Source organism: Mesoplodon bidens (assembly GCF_964165515.1).
Source record: "Mesoplodon bidens genome assembly, chromosome: 11".
Lineage (NCBI taxonomy): Eukaryota > Metazoa > Chordata > Mammalia > Artiodactyla > Ziphiidae > Mesoplodon > Mesoplodon bidens.
In genome coordinates, this window is record NC_138167.1 from 99,175,142 (window position 1) to 99,196,104 (window position 20,963).

Genomic DNA, 20,963 nt, shown 5'->3' on the forward strand with positions numbered 1-20,963 from the left:
ATTTCCACTACTCTAGGAGACAAAGCCAAAAAAATATTGCTATGATTTATGTCAAAGAGTGTTCAGCTTATGTTTTCCTCTAGGAGTACTATAGTATCCAGTTTTACATTTAGGTCTTTTTTTTTTTTTTTGCGGTATGCGGGCCTCTCACTGTTGTGGCCTCTCCTGTTGTGGAGCACAGGCTCTGGACATGCAGGCTCAGCGGCCACGGCTCACGGGCCCAGCCACTCCACGGCATGTGGGATCTTCCTGGACCGGGGCACGAACCCATGTCCCCTGAATCGGCAGGCGGACTCTCAACCACTGCGCCACCAGGGAAGCCCTGAGTTTATCTTTTGATATGGTGTTAGAGAATGTTTGTTCCTTTACTTGTAGGTATCCAGTTTTCCCAGCACCACTTACTGAAGAGACTGTCTTTTCTCCATTGTATATTCTTGCCTCCTTTGTCATAGATTATTTGACCATAAGTGCATGGGTTTATTTCTGAGTTTTCTATCTTGTTCCATGGATCTATACAATCTGCTTTTCTGCCAATACCATACTGTTTTGATTACTGTAGTTGTTTTTTTATATACAGCAGGTTCTTATTAGTTATCCATTTTTACATATTAGTGTATATATGTCAATCCCAATCTCCCAATTCATCACAGCACCACCATCACCCACCTCCGCCACTTTCCCCCTTGGTGTCCATATGTTTGTTCTCTACATCTGTGTCTCAATTTCTACCCTGCAAACCGGTTCATCTGTACCATTTCTCTAGGTTCCACATATATGTGTTAATATACGATATCTGTTTTTCTCTTTCTGACTTACTTCACTCTGTATGACAGTCTCTAGATTCATCCATGTCTCTACAAATGACCCAACTCGTCCTTTTTTATGGCTGAGTAATATTCCACTGTATATATGTACCATAACTTCTTTATCCATTCATCTCTTGATGGGCATTTAGGTTGCTTCCACGACCTGGCTGCTGTAAATAGTGCTGCAATGAACATTGGGGTGCACGTGTCTTTTGAATTATGGTTTTCTCTGGGTATACGCTCAGTAGTGGGATTGCTGGGTCATATGGTAATTCTATTTTTAGTTTTTAAAGGAACCTCCATACCGTTCTCCATAGTGGTTTATCAATTTACATTCCCACCAACGGTGCAGAAGGGTTCCCTTTTCTCCACACCCTCTCCAGCATTTGTTGTTTATAGATTTTCTGATGATACCCATTCTAACTGGTGTGAGGTGATACCTCATTGTAGTTTTGATTTGCATTTCTCTAATGATTAGTGATGTTGAGCATCTTTTCATGTGCTTCTTAGCCATCTGTACGTCTTCTTTGGAAAAATGTCTATTTAGGTCTTCTGCCCTTTTCTTTTTTATTTTTTTTTTTGCGCGGTACGTGGGCCACTCACTGTTGTGGCCTCTCCCGTTGCGGAGCACAGGCTCCGGACGTGCAGGCTCTCAGCGGCCATGGCTCACGGGCCCAGCTGCTCCACGGCATGTGGGATCCTCCCGGACCGGGGCACGAACCCGTGTCCCCTGCATCGGCAGGCAGACTCTCAACCACTGCACCACCAGGGGAAGCCCTTCTGCCCTTTTCTGATCGGGTTGTTTTTTTTAATATTGAGCTGCATGAGCTGTTTATATGTTTTGGAGATTAATCCTTTGTCCGTTGATTCATTTGCAAAGATTTTCTCGCATTCTGAGAGATGTCTCTTCGTCTTGCTTGTAGTCTCCGTTGCTTTGCCAAAGGTTTTAGGTTTCATTAGGGCCCATTTGTTTGTTTTTCTTTTTATTTCCATTACTCTAAGAGGTGGATCAACAAAGATCTTGCTGTGATTTATGTCAAAGAGTGTTCTTCCTATGTTTTCCTCTAAGTTTTATAGTGTCCGGTCTTACATTTAGGTCTTTAATCCATTTTGAGCTTATTTTTGTGTATGGTGTTAGGGAGTGTTCTAATTTCATTCTTTTACATGTAGCTGTCCAGTTTTCCAAGCACCACTTCTTGAAGAGACTGTCTTTTCTCCACTGTATATCCTTGCCTCCTTTGTCATAGATTAGTTGACCATAGGTGCGTGGGTTTATCTCTGGGCTTTCTATCCTGTTCCATTGATCTATATCTCTGTTTTTGTGCGAGTACCATATTGTCTTGATTACTGTAGCTTTGTAGTATAGTCTGAAGTCAGGGAGCCTGATTCCTCCAGCTCCGTTTTTTTCCCTCAAGACTGCTTTGGCTATTTGGGGCCTTTTGTGTCTCCAAACAAATTTTAAGATTTTTTCTTCTAGTTCTGTAAAAAATGCCATTGGTAATTTGATAGGGATTGCATTGAATCTCTAGATTGCTTTGTGTAGTATAGTCATTTTCACAATATTGTTTCTTCCAATCCAAGAACATGGTATATCTCTCCATCTATTTGTATCATCTTTAATTTCTTTCATCAGTGTCTTATAGTTTTCTGCATACAGGTCTTTTGTCTCCCTAGGTAGATTTATTCCTAGGTATTTTATTCTTTTTGTTGCAGTGGTAAATGGGAGTGTTTCCTTAATTTCTCTTTCAGATTTTTCATCATTAGTGTATAGCAATGCAAGAGATTTCTTGGCATTAATTTTGTATCCTGCAACTTTACCAGATTCATTGATTAGCTCTAGTAGTTTTCTGGTGGCATCTTTAGGATTCTCTATGTATTGTATCATGTCATCTGCAAACAGTGACAGTTTTACTTCTTCTTTTCCAATTTGGATTCCTTTTATTTCTTTTTCTTCTCTGACTGCCGTGGCCAGGACTTCCAAAACTATGTTGAATAATAGCCATGAGAGCAGACATCCTTGTCTTGTTCCTGATCTGAAAGGAAATTCTTACAGTTTTTCACCATTAAGACAGATGTTTGCTGTGGGTTTGTCGTATATGGCCTTTATTATGCTGAGGTCGGTTCCCTGTATGCCCACTTTCTGGAGAGTTTTTATCATAAATGGGTGTTGAATTTTGTCAAAAGCTTTTTCTGCATCTATTGAGATGACCATACGTTTTTTATTCTTCAGTTTGTTAATATGGTGTGTCACATTGATTGATTTGCGTACACTGAAGATTCCTTGCATTCCTGGGATAAATCCCACTTGATCATGGTGTATGATCCTTTTAATGTGTTGTTGGATTCTGTTTGCTAGTATTTTGTTGAGGATTTTTGCATCTATATTCATCAGTGATATTAGTCTGTAATTTTCTTTTTTTGTAGTATCTTTGTCTGGTCTTGGTATCAGGGTGATGATGGCCTCACAGAATGAGTTTGGGAGTGTTTCTTACTCTGCAATTTTTTGGAAGAGTTTGGGAAGGATGGATTTTAGGTCTTCTCTAAATGTTTGATAGAATTCACCTGTGAAGCCATCTGGTCCTGGGCTTTTGTTTGTTGATAGATTTTTAATCACAGTTTCAATTTCATTACTTGTGATTGGTCTGTTCGTATTTGCTATTTCTTCCTGGTTTAGTCTTGGAAGGTTATACCTTTCTAAGAATTTGTCAATTTCTTCCAAGCTGTCCATTTTGTTGGCATAGAGCTGCCTGTAGTATTCTCTTAGGATGCTTTATATTTCTGTGGTGTCTGTTGTAAGTTCTCCTTTTTCCTTTCTACTTTTATTGATTTGAGTCCTCTCCCTCTTTTTCTTGATAAGTGTGTCTAATTGTTTATCAATTTTGCTTATCTTCTCAAAGAACCAGCTTTTAGTTTTATTGATCTTTGCTATTGTTTTGTTTCTATTCCATTTATTTCTGCTCTGATCTTTATGAATTCTTTCCTTCTACTAACTTTGGGTTTTGTTTGTTCTTCTTTCTCTAGTTCCTTTAGGTGTAAGGTTAGATTGTTTATTTGAGATTTTTCTTGTTTCTTTAGGTAGGCTTGTATTACTATAAACTTCCCTCTTAGAACTGCTTTTGCTGCATCCCAAGGGCTCTGGATCATCACTTTTTCATTGTCATTTGTCTCTAGGTATTTTTTTATTTCCTCTTTGATTTCTTCAGTGATTTCTTGGTTATTTAGTAATGTATTGTTTAGCCTCCATGTGTTTGTGTTTTTTACATTTTTTCCCCCTGTAACTGACTTCTAATCTCATAGTGTTGTGGTCAGAAAAGATGCTTGATATGATTTCAATTTTCTTAAATTTACTGAGGCTTGATTTGTGACCCAAGACGTGATCTATCCTGGAGAATGTTTTGTGCGCACTTGAGAAGAAAGTGTAATCTGCTGCTTTTGGATGGAATGTCCTATAAATATCAATTAAATCTATCTGGTCTATTGTGTCATTTAAAGCTTGTGTTTCCTTGTTAATTTTCTGTTTGGATGATATGTCCATTGGTGTGAGGTGTTAAAGTCCCCTACTAGTGTTGTGTTACTGTTGATTCCCTCTTTTAGAGCTGTTAGCAGTTGCCTTCTGTATTGAGGTGCTCCTATGTTGGATGCATATATATTTATAATTGTTATATCTTCTTGGATTGATCCCTTGATCGTTATGTAGTGTCCTTCTTTGCCTCTTGTAACATTCTTTATTTTAAAGTCTATTTTACCTGATATGAGTATTGGTACTCCAGCTTTATTTTGATTTCCATTTGCATGGAGTATGTTTTTCCATCCCCTCACTTTCAGTCTGTATGTGTCCCTAGGTCTGAAGTAGGTCTCTGGTAGACAGCATATATATGCTTGTTTTTGTATCCATTCAGCAACCCTGTGTCTTTTGGTTGGAGCATTTAATCCATTCACATTGAAGGTAATTATCAATATGTATATTCCTATTACCATTTTCTTAATTGTTTTGGGTTTGTTTGTGTAAGTCCTTTTCTTCTCTTGTGTTTCCCACTTAGAGAAGTTCCTTTAACATTTGTCGTAGAGCTGGTTTGGTGGTGCTGAATTCTTTTAGCTTCTGCTTGTCTGTAAAGCTTTTGATTTCTCCATCGAATCTGAATGAGATCCTTGCCGGGTAGAGTAATCCTGCTTGTAGGTTCTTCCCTTTCATCACTTTAAATATGTCATGCCACTCCCTTCTGGCTTGTAGAGTTTCTGCTTAGAAATCAGCTGTTAATCTTATGGGAGTTCCCTTGTATGTTATTTGCCGTTTTTCCCTTGCTGCTTTCAATAATTTTTCTTTGTCTTTAATTTTTGCCAATTTGATTACTATGTGTCTCAGCGTGTTTCTCCTTGGGTTTTTCCTGTATGGGACTCTCTGTGCCTCCTGGACTTGGGTGGTTATTTCATTTCCCATGTCAGGAAAGTTTTCGAGTATAATCTCTTCAAATATTTTTTTTTTTTTTTTTTTTTTTTTTTTTGCGTTATGCGGGCCTCTCACTGTTGTGGCCTCTCCCCTTGCGGAGCGCAGGCTCCGGACGCACAGGCTCAGCGGCCATGGCTCACGGGCCTAGCCGCTCTGCGGCATGTGGGATCTTCCCAGACCGGGGCACGAACCCGTGTCCCCTGCATCGGCAGGCGGACTCCCAACCACTGCGCCACCAGGGAAGCCCTCTTCAAATATTTTTTCAGGTCCTTTCTCTCTCTTCTCCTCCTGGGACCCCCTATAATGCAAATTTGTTACGTTTATCGTTGTTCCAGAGGTCTCTTAGGCTGTCTTCATTTCTTTTCATTCTTTGTTCTTTATTCTGTTCCGCAGCAGTGAATTCCACCATTCTGTCTTCCAGGTCACTTATCCATTCTTCTGCCTCAGTTCTTCTGCTACTGATTCCCTCTAGTGTAGTTTTCATTTCAGTTATTGTATTGTTCATCTCTGTTTGTACTTTAATTCTTCTGGGTCTTTGTTAAACATTTCTTGCATCTTCTCAGTCTTTGCCTCCATTCTTTTTCCAAGGTCCTGGGTCATCTTCACTATCATTATTCTGAATTCTTTTTCTGCAAGGTTGCCTATCTCCACTTCATTTAGTTGTTTTTCTGGGGTTTTATCTTGTTCCTTCATCTGGTACATAGCCCTCTGTCTTTTCATCTTGTCTCTCTTTCTGTGAATGTGGTTTTTGTTCCATGGGCTCCAGGATTGTAGTTCTTCTTGCTTCTGCCGTCTGCCCTCTAAGGCTTCTTGCCTGGAATTTTATTCTTTTGACTGTAATGGTGTAGTCATCAGAGAAAGGCAGAAGGCAGACTGGAACATCTAAGGCAGCAACACTAACATTTTTCTGGCCTTTTAAAAGTATTTACAAAGAGGCTTTCAGAAGATGCTTAGAACACATAACTGCAGTGCTGAAAATATGAAGAAATCGCAAAATTTTCTCTTCTTTTGCATCTCTTTTCTTAACTCCTGGGAATCACGAACGTTTGTCCAATGTATTTTGGCTGTGATTTACTGAAGCCTCTCACCACAGCAATGGGTTAACCCCGAACTTTGTCTCAGAAGCTCTCTCTTTTCCCTTGTTGAGGTTCCCGGCTTGAGTGGAATCTCCGATTACTGTAGCTTTGCAGTATAGTCTGAAGTCAGGGAGCATGATTCCTCCAGCTCTGTTTTTCTTTCTGAAGATTTTTTTGGCTATTCTGGGTCTTTTGTGGTTCCATACAAATTTAAAAATCTTTTGTTCTAGTTCTGTGAAAAATGCCATTGGTAATTTGATAGAGATTGTGTTGAAACTGTAGACTGCCTTGGATAGTATGATCATTTTAACAATATTGATTCTTCCAATCCAAGTACATGGTATGCCTTTCCGTCTGTTTGTGACATCTTCAATTTCTTTCATTAGCATCTTATAGTTTTTAGAGTACAGGTATTTTGCCTCCTTAGGTAGGTTTACTCCTAGGTATTTTACTCTTTTTTGATGTGATGGTAGATGGGATTGTTCCCTTAATTTCTCTTTTTGATATTTCATTGACAGTGTATAGAAATGAAATAGATTTCTGTATATTAATTTTGTATCCAGTAATCTTATTGAATTCACTGATGAGTGCTAGTAGTTCTGTGGTAGCGTCTTTAGGGTTTTCTATGTATAGCATAATGTCATCTGAAAACAGTGACAATTTTACTTCTTCTTTTCCAATTTGGGTTCATTTTATTTCTTTTTCTTCTCTGATTGCTCTGGCTAGGAATTCCAAAACCATGTTGAATTAAAGTGGCAAGAGTGGGCATCCTTGTCTTGTTCCCAACCTTAGAAGGTATGCTTTCAGCTTTTCACCATTGAGTATGATGTTTGCTGTGGGTCACATAGTTTTAACAAAAAATGCGGACAGATCATTACCCAAAGTTCCCAAATGGCTAATATGTTGCAAAAGCATAGTATAATATCACAACCAGGATATTTACACTGACACAATTAAGATACAGAATATTTCCATCACTACAAGGAATATTTCCATCCTTTCATAGCAATTTCCCTCATACCCTACTCCTCACTGCCATATTAACCTCTGCCAACTACTAATGTGTTCTACATTCCCATAATTTTATCATTTCAAGAATTTTATATAAATGGAATTATACAGTATGTAACCTTATAGGATTGGCTTTTCACTCATAATAGAATTCTCCAGATATTCATTGGGTTACTGTAAGTACCATTAGTTCATTCCTTTTTATTGCTGAGGAATACTCCATGGTATGAATGTGTCAGTTTGTTTAATCATTCACCCACTGAAGGACGTTTGGGTTGTTTCTATTTTGGGTTACTATGAATAAAGCTGCTATAAACATTCACATACAAATTTTTGTGTGAATATAAGGTTTCATTTCTCTTGGATAAATGCTTAAGAGTATAGTTTCTGGGTTGTATGGTATTGCATGTTAAGCTTTTTAAAAGAAAATTCCAAACTGTTCTTCAGGGTGCTGTACTTTTTTACATATCCTTCAGCAACAGATGAGTCTCTCGGCATCCTCATCAGCATTTGGTATTGTTGCAAGTTTTTATTTAGTTATTCTGACAGGTATAAAATAGTAAGTCACTGTGGTTTCAATTTGCATTTCCCTGATGACTAAAATGATGTTGAAGATCTTTCACCTGCTTATCTGCCATTTTTATATCTTTTTTGGTGAAAATATCTCTTGTTTAGCCTATTTTCTAATTGTATTGATTTTGCACTGCTGAGTTTTGAAAGTTCTCAATATATTTTGGAAACTAGTCCTTTGTTGGAAATGTGGCTTGTAAATACTTTCTCCCAGTCTGTAGTATGCCTTTTCATTCTAATCACAGGGTCTTTCATAGAACGTAAGTTTAAAATTTTGATCTAAATCCAAATGATCAATTTTTACCTTTATGGATCATACTTTTTGTGTCAAATCTCTTTGCCTAGCCCTAGATTTTTAGTTTTACGGTTTACATTTAAGTTTTGAACAGTTTTGAGTTAATTTTTGTTTTGCAGCCTCTCACTGTTGTGGCCTCTCCCGTTGCAGAGCACAGGCTCTGGACATGCAGGCTCAGCGGCCATGGCTCACGAGCCCAGCCGCTCCGCAGCATGTGGGATCCTCCTGGACCGGGGCACGAACCCATGTCCCCTGCATTGGCAGGTGGACTCTAAACCACTGCGCCACCAGGGAAGCCCGAGTTAATTTTTTAATACAGTGTGACGTTTGAGTAGAGGTTTATTTTTTTGCCTATGCATGTCCAAATGCTCCAATATCAATTGGTGAAAAGGCTGTCTTTCCTCCAATGAATTGCTTTTACACATTGTCAAATGTCAGTGGGCATACCTCTGTGGTTCTACTTCTGGGCTCTCTTTTCTGTTCCACTGATCACTTTATTCCTCCAGCAATACTACACAGTCTTGATTACTCAAGCTATATAGTAGGTCTTAAAACTGCAGAGTGATTCTTCTTTTTCAAAATTGTTTTAGCTACTCTAAGTCTACTGCCTTTCCATATAAATTTTGGAATAATCTTGTATATACAAATAAAAAATTTTGCTGGAATTATTTAATTACATTAAACCTGTATATTAATTTGGGGACAACTAACATATTTACTAAGTTGAGTCTTCCAGTTCATGAACACAGTATGTCTCTCCACTTATTTAGATCATCCTTGATTTCTTTCATTGCATTTAAAATGTTTCAGCATACAAGTACAACTATTTACAGAGCAACTCTCTAGGAAAATGACCTTTAGACTAACAGAAAAGATTTTCCATAACTAAAGAAATAAAGATGGAACCACAATGAGATGGGAAGGAGGGGTGGAGACATGGTATAATCAGGGCTCACACCCCCAGGATCAGTGACCCACAAATGGAAGGAATATCACAATCGTGGAAGCCTTTCCTCTACGAGGGAGAAGGGGTCTGAGCCCCGTGTGGGACTCCTCAGCCAACGGGTCCTGCACCAGGAAGTAAAGCTCCCAGAATTCCTGGCTTTGGAAACCAGCAGGGCCCATGTTCAGGAGAGCTGGAGGGCTATAGGAAACAGAGACTCTGCTCTTAAAGGACACTGGAAAAATCTGAGATGCTCCAAGTCTCAGCACAAAGAGGCAGCAGTTAGAAGCCTGGAAGAGATCCACTTGCTGATCTTGGAGAGTCCTCTGGAGAAGCAGGAGGCAAATAAGAGACCCCTGCTGATACAGAAGCTGGTGGCAGCTATTTTGGGGAACTTCCTCTACCCTAATAACACTAGGGTGGGCAAGCACCCTTCTAGAATCGTCCCTCTAACCTATTAGTACCCAGAAACTGGCCCACCCTCCAGCTGGGTGGCACCAGCTCTGAGCACTGCCCCCACCACCACCTGGGACCACCCAAATAGCCAATCAATCAGCATGATATACTACATTAACAAACTGAAGAATAAAAACCATATGATTATCTCAGTAGATACATAAAAAGCTTTTGACAAAATTCAACATCCATTTATGATAAAACAAAAACCTCTCAACAAAGTGGGTATAAAGGGAACATACCTCAACAAAAAAAAGGCCATATATGACAAACCCACAGGTAACATCATACTCAGTGGTGAAAAGCTGAAAGCATTTCCTTTAAGATCAGGAACAAGACAAGGATGGGCACTCTTCTATTTTTATTCAACACAGTACTAGAAGTCCTAGCCACAGCAATGAGATAAGAAAAAGAAAGAAAGGGAATCTAAATTGGAAAGGAAGAAGTAAAACTGTCACTGTTTGCAGATGACATGACACTAGATACAGAAAACCCTGAAGACACCACCAAAAAACTATTAGAACTAATAAGTGAATTCAGTAAAGTTGCAGGATACAAAATTAATAAACTAAACTCTGTTGTAATAGCAAACCATCAGAAAGAGAAACTAAGAAAACAATCCCATTTACAACTGCATCAAAAAAAAAATACAATACCTAGGAATAAATCTAACCAAAGAGGTAAAAGATTTGTACTCTGAAAACTATAAGATATTGATGAAAGAAACTGAAGATGACACAAAAAAATGGTAAAACATACCATTCTCACAGACTGGAAGAATTAATATTGCTAAAATGACCACACTACCCAAGGCAATCTACAGATTCAGTGTGGTCCCTATCAAAATACCCATGGCATTTTTCACAGAACTAAAACAAGTAATTCTACAATCTGTATGGAAACACGAAAGACCCTGAATAGCCAAAGCAATCGTGAGAAAGAACAAACCTGAAGTATCACACTCTGGGATTTCAAACTACACTGCAAAGTTAACAGTAATCAAAACAGTATGACACTGGCACAAAAACAGACACACAGATCCATGGAACAGAATGGAGAGCCCCAAAATAAACCCATGCTTATATGATCAATTAATCTACAACAAAGGAAGAAAGAATATAAAATGAGGGGAAAAAAACCTTTTCATTAAATGGTGTTGGGAAAACTGGACAGCTACACATGTAAAAGAATCACACTGGACTAGTTTCTCACATCACACACAAAACTAAACTCAAGATGGATTAAAGACGTAACTGTAAAACCTGAAACGTAAAACTCCCAGAAGAAAACAGGCAGCGTGCTCTGTGACATCAGTCTCAGCAATAGTTTTCTGGCTCTGTCTCCATAATCAAGGGAACCAAAAGTAAACAAATGGGATTGCAGGAAACTACAGTAAAGGAAACTAACAACAACAGCAACAAACCAAAAGGGCAGCTCACTGAATGGGAGAAGGTATCTGCATATGATGCACCTGATAAGGGGTTAATATCCAAAATATACAAAGAACTCATATAACTCAACATCAAAAAAACAAACAACTCAATTATAAAGTGGGCAGAGGACCTGGAATAGACATTCTTTCAAAGAAGATATACAAATGGCCAACAGACACATGAAAAGATGCTCAACATCACTCATCAGGGAAAGGCAAATCCACACCAAAACAGGATACCACCTCAGACCTGTGAGAATGGCTATCATCAGAAAAGACAAGAAATAACAAATGTTGGCAAGGATGTGGAGAAAAGGGAATCCTTGTGCACTATTGGTAGAATTGTGAATTGGTACAGGCACTCTGGAAAACAGTATGGAGGGTCCTCAAAAAATTAAAAATAGAACTGACACATGACCCAGCAATTTCACTTCTGGGTATTTACCCAAAGAAACAAAAAGACTAATTAGAAAATATAGATACACCTCAATGTTCACCGCAGTATCATTTACAATAACCATGACATGGTAGCAACTTAAATGCCCACTGACAGAGATGAATAGACACAGAAAATGTGATCTATATATACAATGGAATATTACTCAGCCATAAAAAAAGAATGAAATCTTGCCATTTGTGACAACATGAATGGATCGAGAGGTATTATGCTAGGTGAAATAAGTCAGAGAAACACAAATACCATATGGTCTCACTTATATGGGGAATAAAGAAACAAACAAACCAAAAACAGACTCAGAGATACAAAGGACAGGTGGTTGCCCGAGGGGAGGGGGTTGGGGGTGAAAGAGATGAAGGGGATTAAGAGGTACAAACGTCCAGTTATAAAATAAATAAGCCATGGGATGTAATATATAGCATAAGGAATATGGTCAATAATATTGTAATAAATTTGTATAGGGACAAATGGTTACTAGACTTAATGTGGTGATCATTTCATAACGTATACAAATGTGAAATCACTATGTAGTACATCTGAAACTGACATAATATTGGACATCAACTACATTTCAATTTTAAAAAGTTATGTTTACACTATACTGTAGTCTATTAAGCATGCAGTAGCATTATGTCTAAAAAAACACTGTACACACTTTAAGTAAAAAATACTTTATTGCTAAAAAATGCTAACCATCTTTTGAGCCTTCATCAAGTCATAATCTTTTTGCTGGTGGAGGGTTTGAAATATTGGGAGAATTACCAAAATGTGACATGGAGATACGAAGTAAGCAAATGCTGTTGGAAAGATGGCACCAACAAGACTTACTAGATGCAGATGGCCACAAACCTTCACTTTGCAAAAACAAACAAACAAACAAAGATGAAATATCTGTGAAATGCAATAAAATGAGGTATGCCTCTAGTTTTCCTTTTTGTACTGTCTTCGCCTGCTTTTGGTATCATATGTCATTTCCATTCTGCTACTTTCCCATATAAGTAACTTGCCAATATTCTTGTATGTGAAGTGAGTTTCTTACAGACAGCATAGAGTTGAGTCACACTTTGTAATCCACACTGCCAATATCTGTCTTTTAATTGGTATATTTAGACCATTTACAGTTACTCTAATTATTGATATGTTAGGGTTTAAATCTATAATTTTATTTTTTGTTTTTTTGTTTGTTCTGTGTCTTTGTTTCTGGTTTCTTTTTCCTGACTTCTTGTGGGTTACTGAAAAGCTTTTTAGAATTTTATTTTATCTATGGTGTTTTTGAGTATATCTCTCTGAATAGCTTTTTTAGTGGGTACTCTAAGTATTATATAAATATAACTTATCACAGTATACTGGTGTCATCATTTTACCAATTCAAGTGAGATGTGGAAACCTTACCTCCATTAATGTCCCTCTACCCTCCCGTTTACATTATAAATTGTCTCACATATGTCTTCTACATACATTTAGATCCACATCAAACAGTATTATAATTTTGCTTCGACTGTCAAACATAATTAGGAAGATGGAGGATAAGAAGGAAAGTCTACTGTATTTACCCATAATTTTGCTTACCATGATCTTATGTTCCAAGATTCTTTCTTTTATCATTTTCCTTCTGTCTAAAGAACTTCTCTTAGCCATTTTTTTAGGGCAGGTCTGCTGGCCACAAATTCTCTTACTTTTCCTTTATCTGAAAATGTGTTGACTTCTCCTTCACTCCTGAAAGATATTTTCACTGGATAAAGGATTCTGGATTGAAAGTTCTTTCCATCCAGCACTTGGAAAATGTGGCAGCTCCTTCTGCCTCTATGGTTTCTGATGAGAAATCCAGTGTTCTTGAATAGTTTTACCCCTACTGGTAAGGGGCCTTCAAGATTTTTATTTCTTAGTCTTTAGTTTCCAGAAGTTTGACTATGAGTGTTTGGTTTGGATTTGAGTTTATTCTGTTTAGGGTTTGCTCCACTTTTAATCTGCAGGTCTTTCTTTTGCCAAATTTGGGGGGGTTTTGGCCATTATATGTTTGAGTACTTTTTCAGCTCCACCCGCTTTTCTTCTTCTGGTACTCCAATCATATCAGTGTTAGATATTCTGTTATAACCACAGGTCCCTAAAGTTCTGTTCTGTTTTGCTTGTTTTTCTCAGTCTATTTCCTTTTGTTGTTGAAAACAGGTAATTTTTATCGTCTATCTTCAAGGTCATTGATTCTTTCCTCTGTCTCCTCTCTTCTGCTGTTGAGCTCATCCACTGACTCTTTATTTTGGCTATTATAATTTTCCGTTTTAAAATTTCCATTTGGTTCTTCTTTATATTCTATTTCTATACTGCTATTTCTTCGCTGAGACTCTATTTTTCAGTTGTTTCAAGCATGTTCGTAAGTATTCACTAAAGCCTTTTTATGATGATTGTCAAATTCTTCTGTCAGATAATTCCAACATCTCTGTCATCACACTGGCATCTACTGATCCTCTTTTCATTCAGTTAGATCTTCTCGATTCTTGGTATGATATGTGATTTTTGTTTGAAACCTAGACATTTTGGGTATTATGAGACACTGGATCTTACTTAAACCTTTTCTTTTATGTGGATTCCTCTGATGTAGGCAGGGGGAGGGAAGTGAGACACCTTCCCATTACTGGCAGGTGAGGTGAAAGTCTAGGATCCCAAGGGGGCCTTCACTGACACCTGAGGAGGGGTTTCCTCATTATGGACAGGCAAAGGTGGGACTTCCACTATACCTCTACTGGTATCTCCTTGACTGGGAGGGTTACAAGTACCTCATTACTGTTTCCTATGTGGTCTCCACTGATAACAGCAGGGGATGGGACCTCATTAACAGCCAGTGGGGATGAAAGTCCCAACTCTCCACTCCACCTTCCCTGACACCACCCCAGGAGAGAAGTTGGGGCACATCATTATAGCCTGGTAAGGGCGGAAGTCTAGGCCTTTGCTGTTGTGAGTCAGGGTGGAGCCATGTTTTTTTCTGTTGTGTTTGGCTGTAGTAGAAAGTTATTTTCTAAAAGTTTCTATCTTGCTAAATAAGCTGCCTCTTTTGTGGTCCTGTGGCTAAAAAGCAGGTTTTGGGGGAGCACTTTTTGTCTGTACCATTCATGATTCTGGGTTGCTGGCTCTGTCAGTTCCTCTTCTGGGAAATATGAGGCAAAAAAAGAAAATGCAGGGAACTCACCACCATGTCATTCTTTGGATCCTTAGCTCCCTACCTGCTCTGCCGCCTTTTCTCCATCTTCAGTCTTCCTATATTTGTTTTGTACATAATGTCCAGGTTTTTTAGTTGTACTTGGCAAGAAGGAATAGGGAAAAAATATATCTACTCCATCTTCCCAGATTTATTCTCACATAATCAATAAACATTAAGAAGTAATACATGTGAGATTTCCACTGTTAACAAAAGGGATCGTGGGTTTTTAAATTCTGAGAAACACTGATTTAGAGATTTCCTTCTAACTCATTAATAAGCAAGTAACACTTAATTAACCACAAATCTGCCTAAAATCTTCTAATCTTAAAAATCAAACAGCTTTTAAAATAGTTTTCTAAAATCAAGACTCTTTTCATATCTGTCTACTATCACTGTCCAAAAATATCTTTTTTTTCCTTTTGGGATGACTTATTTTTAGTAAAAAGCTATTGAGTCCTAGGTGTTTCCTTGTTTAGTTTTAAATACAGAACATACTTCACAGACTAGCAAACCAGGTCATGTTCATAATTTAAATTTTTCTAATGTGAGATGGAAAGAGAACAGTCTACACAAATACTTAATTACACAAAGCCCCAATCCATCATATATTTTTATCTAGTGACCTTTTCAGAATGCATAATATATTTAAAGCTACTAATGCAAAAAAACAAAACCCCAAAAAACAGGAATATGCAATTTCTGAACTGATCACAATAATATACACAAATGTTAATAAAATTGTACTAAACTTTTAATGAGGCAATCTTTTTAAAAGAAACCATATCCAAACACATAACCCTGATATATAGTTCATTATTGCTATAATAAATAACTTTATATATTAATAAACATCTAGAATTTACAAAGTCATTTTCATCTGACAATACATTAAAAAAATACCCTTTAGCATATTTACACTAAGCAAAATGAACATATAAAGACAATGGGATTTTCCAGAGTAATAAAAGACATTTTTACTAGTAGCCTAGTTATTATGAGAAATTAGCCATTTTTTACTCTGTTAAGCAAAACTGCTCTAAATTCTAGAGGACAGAGCAACATCAAAGTAAATAAATAATTAACTATTTTTAATATATAAATAGCGAAGTGAAAAGTTGACATGACATGCAAAAACTGCTCCTTAGTCTCAAATATGGGACTGAAAATAGGCAAGTTTATAAACTACAAATCTAATTCTTCTGAACTCTAAGTAATGGACCGGTGAACTTTTCAGCTCATTAAGGAAGTTCTGAGCTCCTACAAATAAATGAGGCATGCTCTCAAGTCTATTTCCCTTTACCCAAAACTTATTTTGTTCTAGTAACAGATAGATCAATGTTAACTTTATACAAACAGTATTACTACTAGAGCAGCCTAAATAGGACATATATGATATCTCAGGCTTAATGCCATTCAAGTTGTGATTACTGACAAGTTAGCGAATACCTTGTCAATTATTTTGGTATACAAAAAAACTGTCAGCTAATTTTTCCTTTTAAGGAAATAAATTTTTAAGAAATACAGACCTGCCTTTCGGGAAAATGTTCTTAGTTTTGAAATCATACAACTAGGCAACTGAGCCAATAGTCATACAGTTAAAAATTGAAGGTTTTATGGAAGATCTAAAATGAACTTTCTAAAGAGAAGTGAATAGTATGTTTCTCCCTCTCTAATAAAAGTTATGACATATTATAAAAGAATGAAAAGCTTAAATTAACTATAGCTAGAGTTGTGAGTAGTTTTTAAAAAGATATATATATATTAGGACTAAGATTTTTCACAATTTATTACTACACTAACAAATACACTTAAACATATATATATTAGGACAAAGATTTTTCATAATTTATTACTACACTAACAAATACACTTAAACAGGAAAAACTTTTATTATCTCTCTATTACTTAACAAAGGCCAGCTGAATTAATGCATTAAAGCTTATGTTAGTAGCCTATGGAAATCTAAACAATTTCACATATACCATCTTTTTTAAACTTTGGTTTCTACCTTTATTTACTTGGGTGAAATAATGTTTTAAAAATTACACTGGTCAATGCCAAGATTAAAGGCTGTAAATGTAAATACTCATGCTAAGAAAATATGCTTATGAATCTTAATTAAAAAGACTATATATTGAAAATCTTCAGTCATGAACTTACCTTATCAGCTTTCAACTTTCTAAGGAAAGATGGATTGTCATATCCCTTTGCTTGCCTTGCCTCTTGCAAATGGTTGATCATCCACACATTTTTTCTCTGCTTTGCCAAATCAAGTGCTGATTCACCCTGATAATACAAGCAAAAGAAATTCACGTTAAAAAAAATGAAAGGAAAAGCAGAATATTTTAGTTACTAACTTTTAAAGCACTTCCACAAAAATAAATTGCAGTATTAGTTCATTAACATTGTTTTTACATTTGGCAAAGTCAATTACTAAAAAACTCTAAATCATATATTACTTATACCTTCCCATTCAAGGTACAATCAGAAAATGTATTTACACCTCTTATTCAATAGATTCTATATCTGCTTGCATTTTAACTTAGAGAGTAATCAAAAAGTAGGTATTTTAGCACCTGCTGGATCAGAGGCTACCATTAAGTTTATCCAGTTATTTCATATTCTTTAAGGGTTTCATTAGTAATAGTTATTGCTACAAACCATCCTGCTGTAATACCAAACTGCCAGAAATCTCTCAGTTTAATTTCAGTGATGAACGAAGTCTGAGGAAAAGAACAGGGAAGAAAAAGAAAAGTCAACTTCCACTTCTACTGTTATATTGGTATTCTTGATCATGTTAAATTCATTCACCCATCCAGAAATTTCCAAAGAGAACACGGGTTGTAACAAAAAATGGTTAATCTTACATTATAGACTTGTAGCTCCCTTTAACTGCAAAGAAAAAGAATTCCAAAGAGTATAACTGAACTAAAATGTTTTAAAGGCAGTAAGAAACAAGAAATGAGTGTCCCCAATTCTAGATCTATGCTTTTTTTTGCCTTTATTAATTTACAATCTTATTTCTCCTTTTGCAAGTTAGATACCTACATTTTTATTCTATTTAATATTCTTCACTCTTTATCTCCTTCCTTAAACAGAAAAGTAAAATTAATAATTTTGTTTACCAAAATTTCAAGAATTATGGATGAATATTCAAAATTACTTTAAAAAAAGAAAAAACATGTTAAATTTTTATTTTAAAAAACTGGATGAAAATAAAGAAATAAGGAGCCTTGGGTTCCTTACTTATGAGGGATAATTATTAATCAAGTATGGAGTACAATTTAATTAAAAAAAAAACACTGAAAAATAAAAAGAACCAAACAACAAAATAAACACACCACTGCCACCAAGAGCAACAACAATAACAACACAACAATAAAAACAAAAAGCCTAACCAATCCTTTAATAAAAAGATCAATAGTATTTAATAAGAAATGGGCTAATCTAGGTGAGTCTTCCACAAATAGGGATATTTGTTTTAAAATTTCTCCTTACCTATTCCAAAATTCTACGTCACCTAGGTTGTCAGAACCAGCTAATTAATCCAAACTAAAAGATTACCTGAATAAAAGCAATCCCTTGGGTAACAACTCCCAGAGAATATCCTGCAGTTGCCTCGGTCCAGCTGAGCATCCCTTCCACTAGAGGGCCATGTGACACCTAAGGATTGCCTAGATAAAAAGATGGAGGGAGCTTTAAGCAATCTTTCAACTACTCCTCTAGTCATCTGACTACTTTTATACAGTTCTTTTATTCAGCTGGTAAAATAAACAAGCAATTAATTTAAAGAATTATACTAAAACCAGGGTTCCAAGTCAAGTCTATATTTAAACACTCCATGTGTCAGCCAAAATAGTAAATGATAATAACAACAGCAGTAATAACAAGAATCATGGAGTATTTATAGACTATGTAACTAACTGGTAATAAAAGAAATTCTTCAGGGGTTTCGGTGTGATAAACATTATGGAAGGTGGCGGGTGGAAGATCACTTTTTGCCTAAGTGAGGTGGAAACTCATTATTAAAACTAAGGAAAATTCTTCCTTGGAGACCATCTAGGTGGGGTACTTAAGAGATATTTTCTGAAAGTAGTTTCTTACCTCTTTTCAAGGAACCATATAAGCGTTTTTCAATATATTAATTAACAAAGCTCAGTAATTGTATATTTTGCACAAGCTAAAAATTATGTCCTCTGATAACTTTAGAAAGAAAAATCATAAATGCGTAGGCAGCACTCAGATTAACTGCCCGCCCCAAACTCAATTCATCTAAATTTATCAACCAAAAACATGTGCAAGGGGGTGAAATATTCTTTAAATTCACAAATGAGATGCTACCATGAAAAGGGATTACTGCATAGGTCATTTTTCTTAGAGTCTTAGTATCCCAAATCACTCCCTCTCCTCACTGTTATTACTTCAGAAGATTTGAATTTATTCTATGTAACCAGTATCTGGGGCCATGGTTTTTGAACTCATTTAAGTCATGTCTGATGAAAAGCCATTGACTCTCTCCCCAGAAAAGTGCTGATACTTTATTTATAACAATTTCAGAAGTCCATGGACCCACCCCCTAACCAAAATCCACTGCTGGGTCCCAGATTAAGAACCTCTAATCAAGGGTTTATGGCCATTCCTAATCCTTCTAAGGATCAAAGTAGTCATTTTAAAGTCACCTATCATTTAATATTTATTGTCTGCAAAATAAGTTCTTATTCTGATAAAAGAATCATTTGTTTATATATTAAAAGAATTGAATCCCTTACTCAAATAACTAATTTACAAGGATATCAAGACAGATTTCTAAGAAACTTAAGCTTAATTTTATTTAGAAAATAGCTATTTTAGAAGAAATAGGGCCAATTAATAAATATTATAACTAAATACAATTTTTCATATTCTTTAGAGAATGTAACTTTTACTAGCTATTAAAGCCATATCCAGATTTACAGGCTCCATCTTGGTACAATTTATGATTATCAACCAGACTTTCTTTCTCAAGACTTAAAATGAAAAATGGAAAAATACACAGCTATGAATCGACTTTGTCAAATTCTAGGACAAATAATCTAGGTTGGTTGTTTTTTATTTATTAATGAATTTTTCACTTTCAAAATTAAGTTTACTTAATTAGCTTGACATTCCACATAGCTAAAACGTACCACCTCGAATTATATATGACTAAAACAGAACCAATTTCTATTGCCTTCACTCCCAAAAAAGTCTGTTTCCTTCCATCTTCACAACTTCAATACATATCACAAGACACTCAGTTATTCAAACCAAAACCTAAGTCGTCGATGTTTTTTTCTTTCACCTTCATTTCTAATCTACCTTTTCTTTTCTACTCTAAACTATCATTTCCAAATCCATTCATTTCACTCCATCACTACTTCTACAATCACAGGCTAAACTAACATCATCACTTGCCTGATTTATTACGAAAGCCTAACTGATCTTCATCTATCCCTTCCATTTTCTTTTCTTTTTTTTTTTTTTTTTTTTGCGGTACGCGGGCCTCTCACTGTTGTGGCCTCTCCCGTTGCGGAGCATAGGCTCCACAGGCTCCAGACGCCCAGGCTCAGCGGCCATGGTTCATGGGCCTAGCCGCTCGGCGGCATGTGGGATCCTCCCGGACTGGGGCACGAACCCGTGTCCCCTGCACCGGCAGGTGGACTCTCAACCACTGCGCCACCAGGGAAGCCCAAAAGTACATTTTTAAACAAAAATCTACTTTTTCACCAGTGTGGTTAAAAAAGATTATTTTTACTCTGAAAGTATAAATGTTCCCTGAGCAACTGAAGCAACTCCTTAGACTTTATCTCCTTTAAAAACAATGTCACTCTAAATAAGTCAAACAGAGAAAAACAAATACCATATGATATCACTTATATGTGGAATCTAAAAAATAAATAAAACAAACAACAACAAAACTCGAGCTCATAAATACAGAGAACAGATTGGTGATTGCCAGAGGTAGGCAGTGCACTGTGGGGAGTGAGGAAGATTAGTGAAGGGGATCAAAGGTACAAACTTCCAGTTCTAAAAGAAATAAGTCACGAGGATGTAATGTACATAACGGCAACTACAGTTAATAATACTATAGTGCAGGTACTTCCCTGGTGGTCCAGTGTGTAAGACTCCATGCTCCCAATGCAGGGGGCCCCGGTTCGATCCCTGGTCGGGAAACTAGATCCCACACGCATGCCGTAACTAGGAGTTCACATGCCGCAATTAAGAGTCCGCACGCCGCAACTAAGAGTCCTCATGCCGC

General features: G+C 36.6%; 1 protein-coding gene across 1 annotated transcript in view; it reads right to left on the reverse strand.

The window, feature by feature from the left end:
- ZDHHC17 (zDHHC palmitoyltransferase 17) overlaps window positions 1-20,963 on the reverse strand; it is a 102,909-nt gene that overhangs the window by 26,046 nt on the left and 55,900 nt on the right. Inside the window, exon 8 of the mRNA XM_081247966.1 lies at window positions 16,847-16,972. Within this exon, the coding sequence (XP_081104092.1) occupies window positions 16,847-16,972 (126 nt within the window). The remainder of the gene's footprint in view (window positions 1-16,846; window positions 16,973-20,963) is intronic.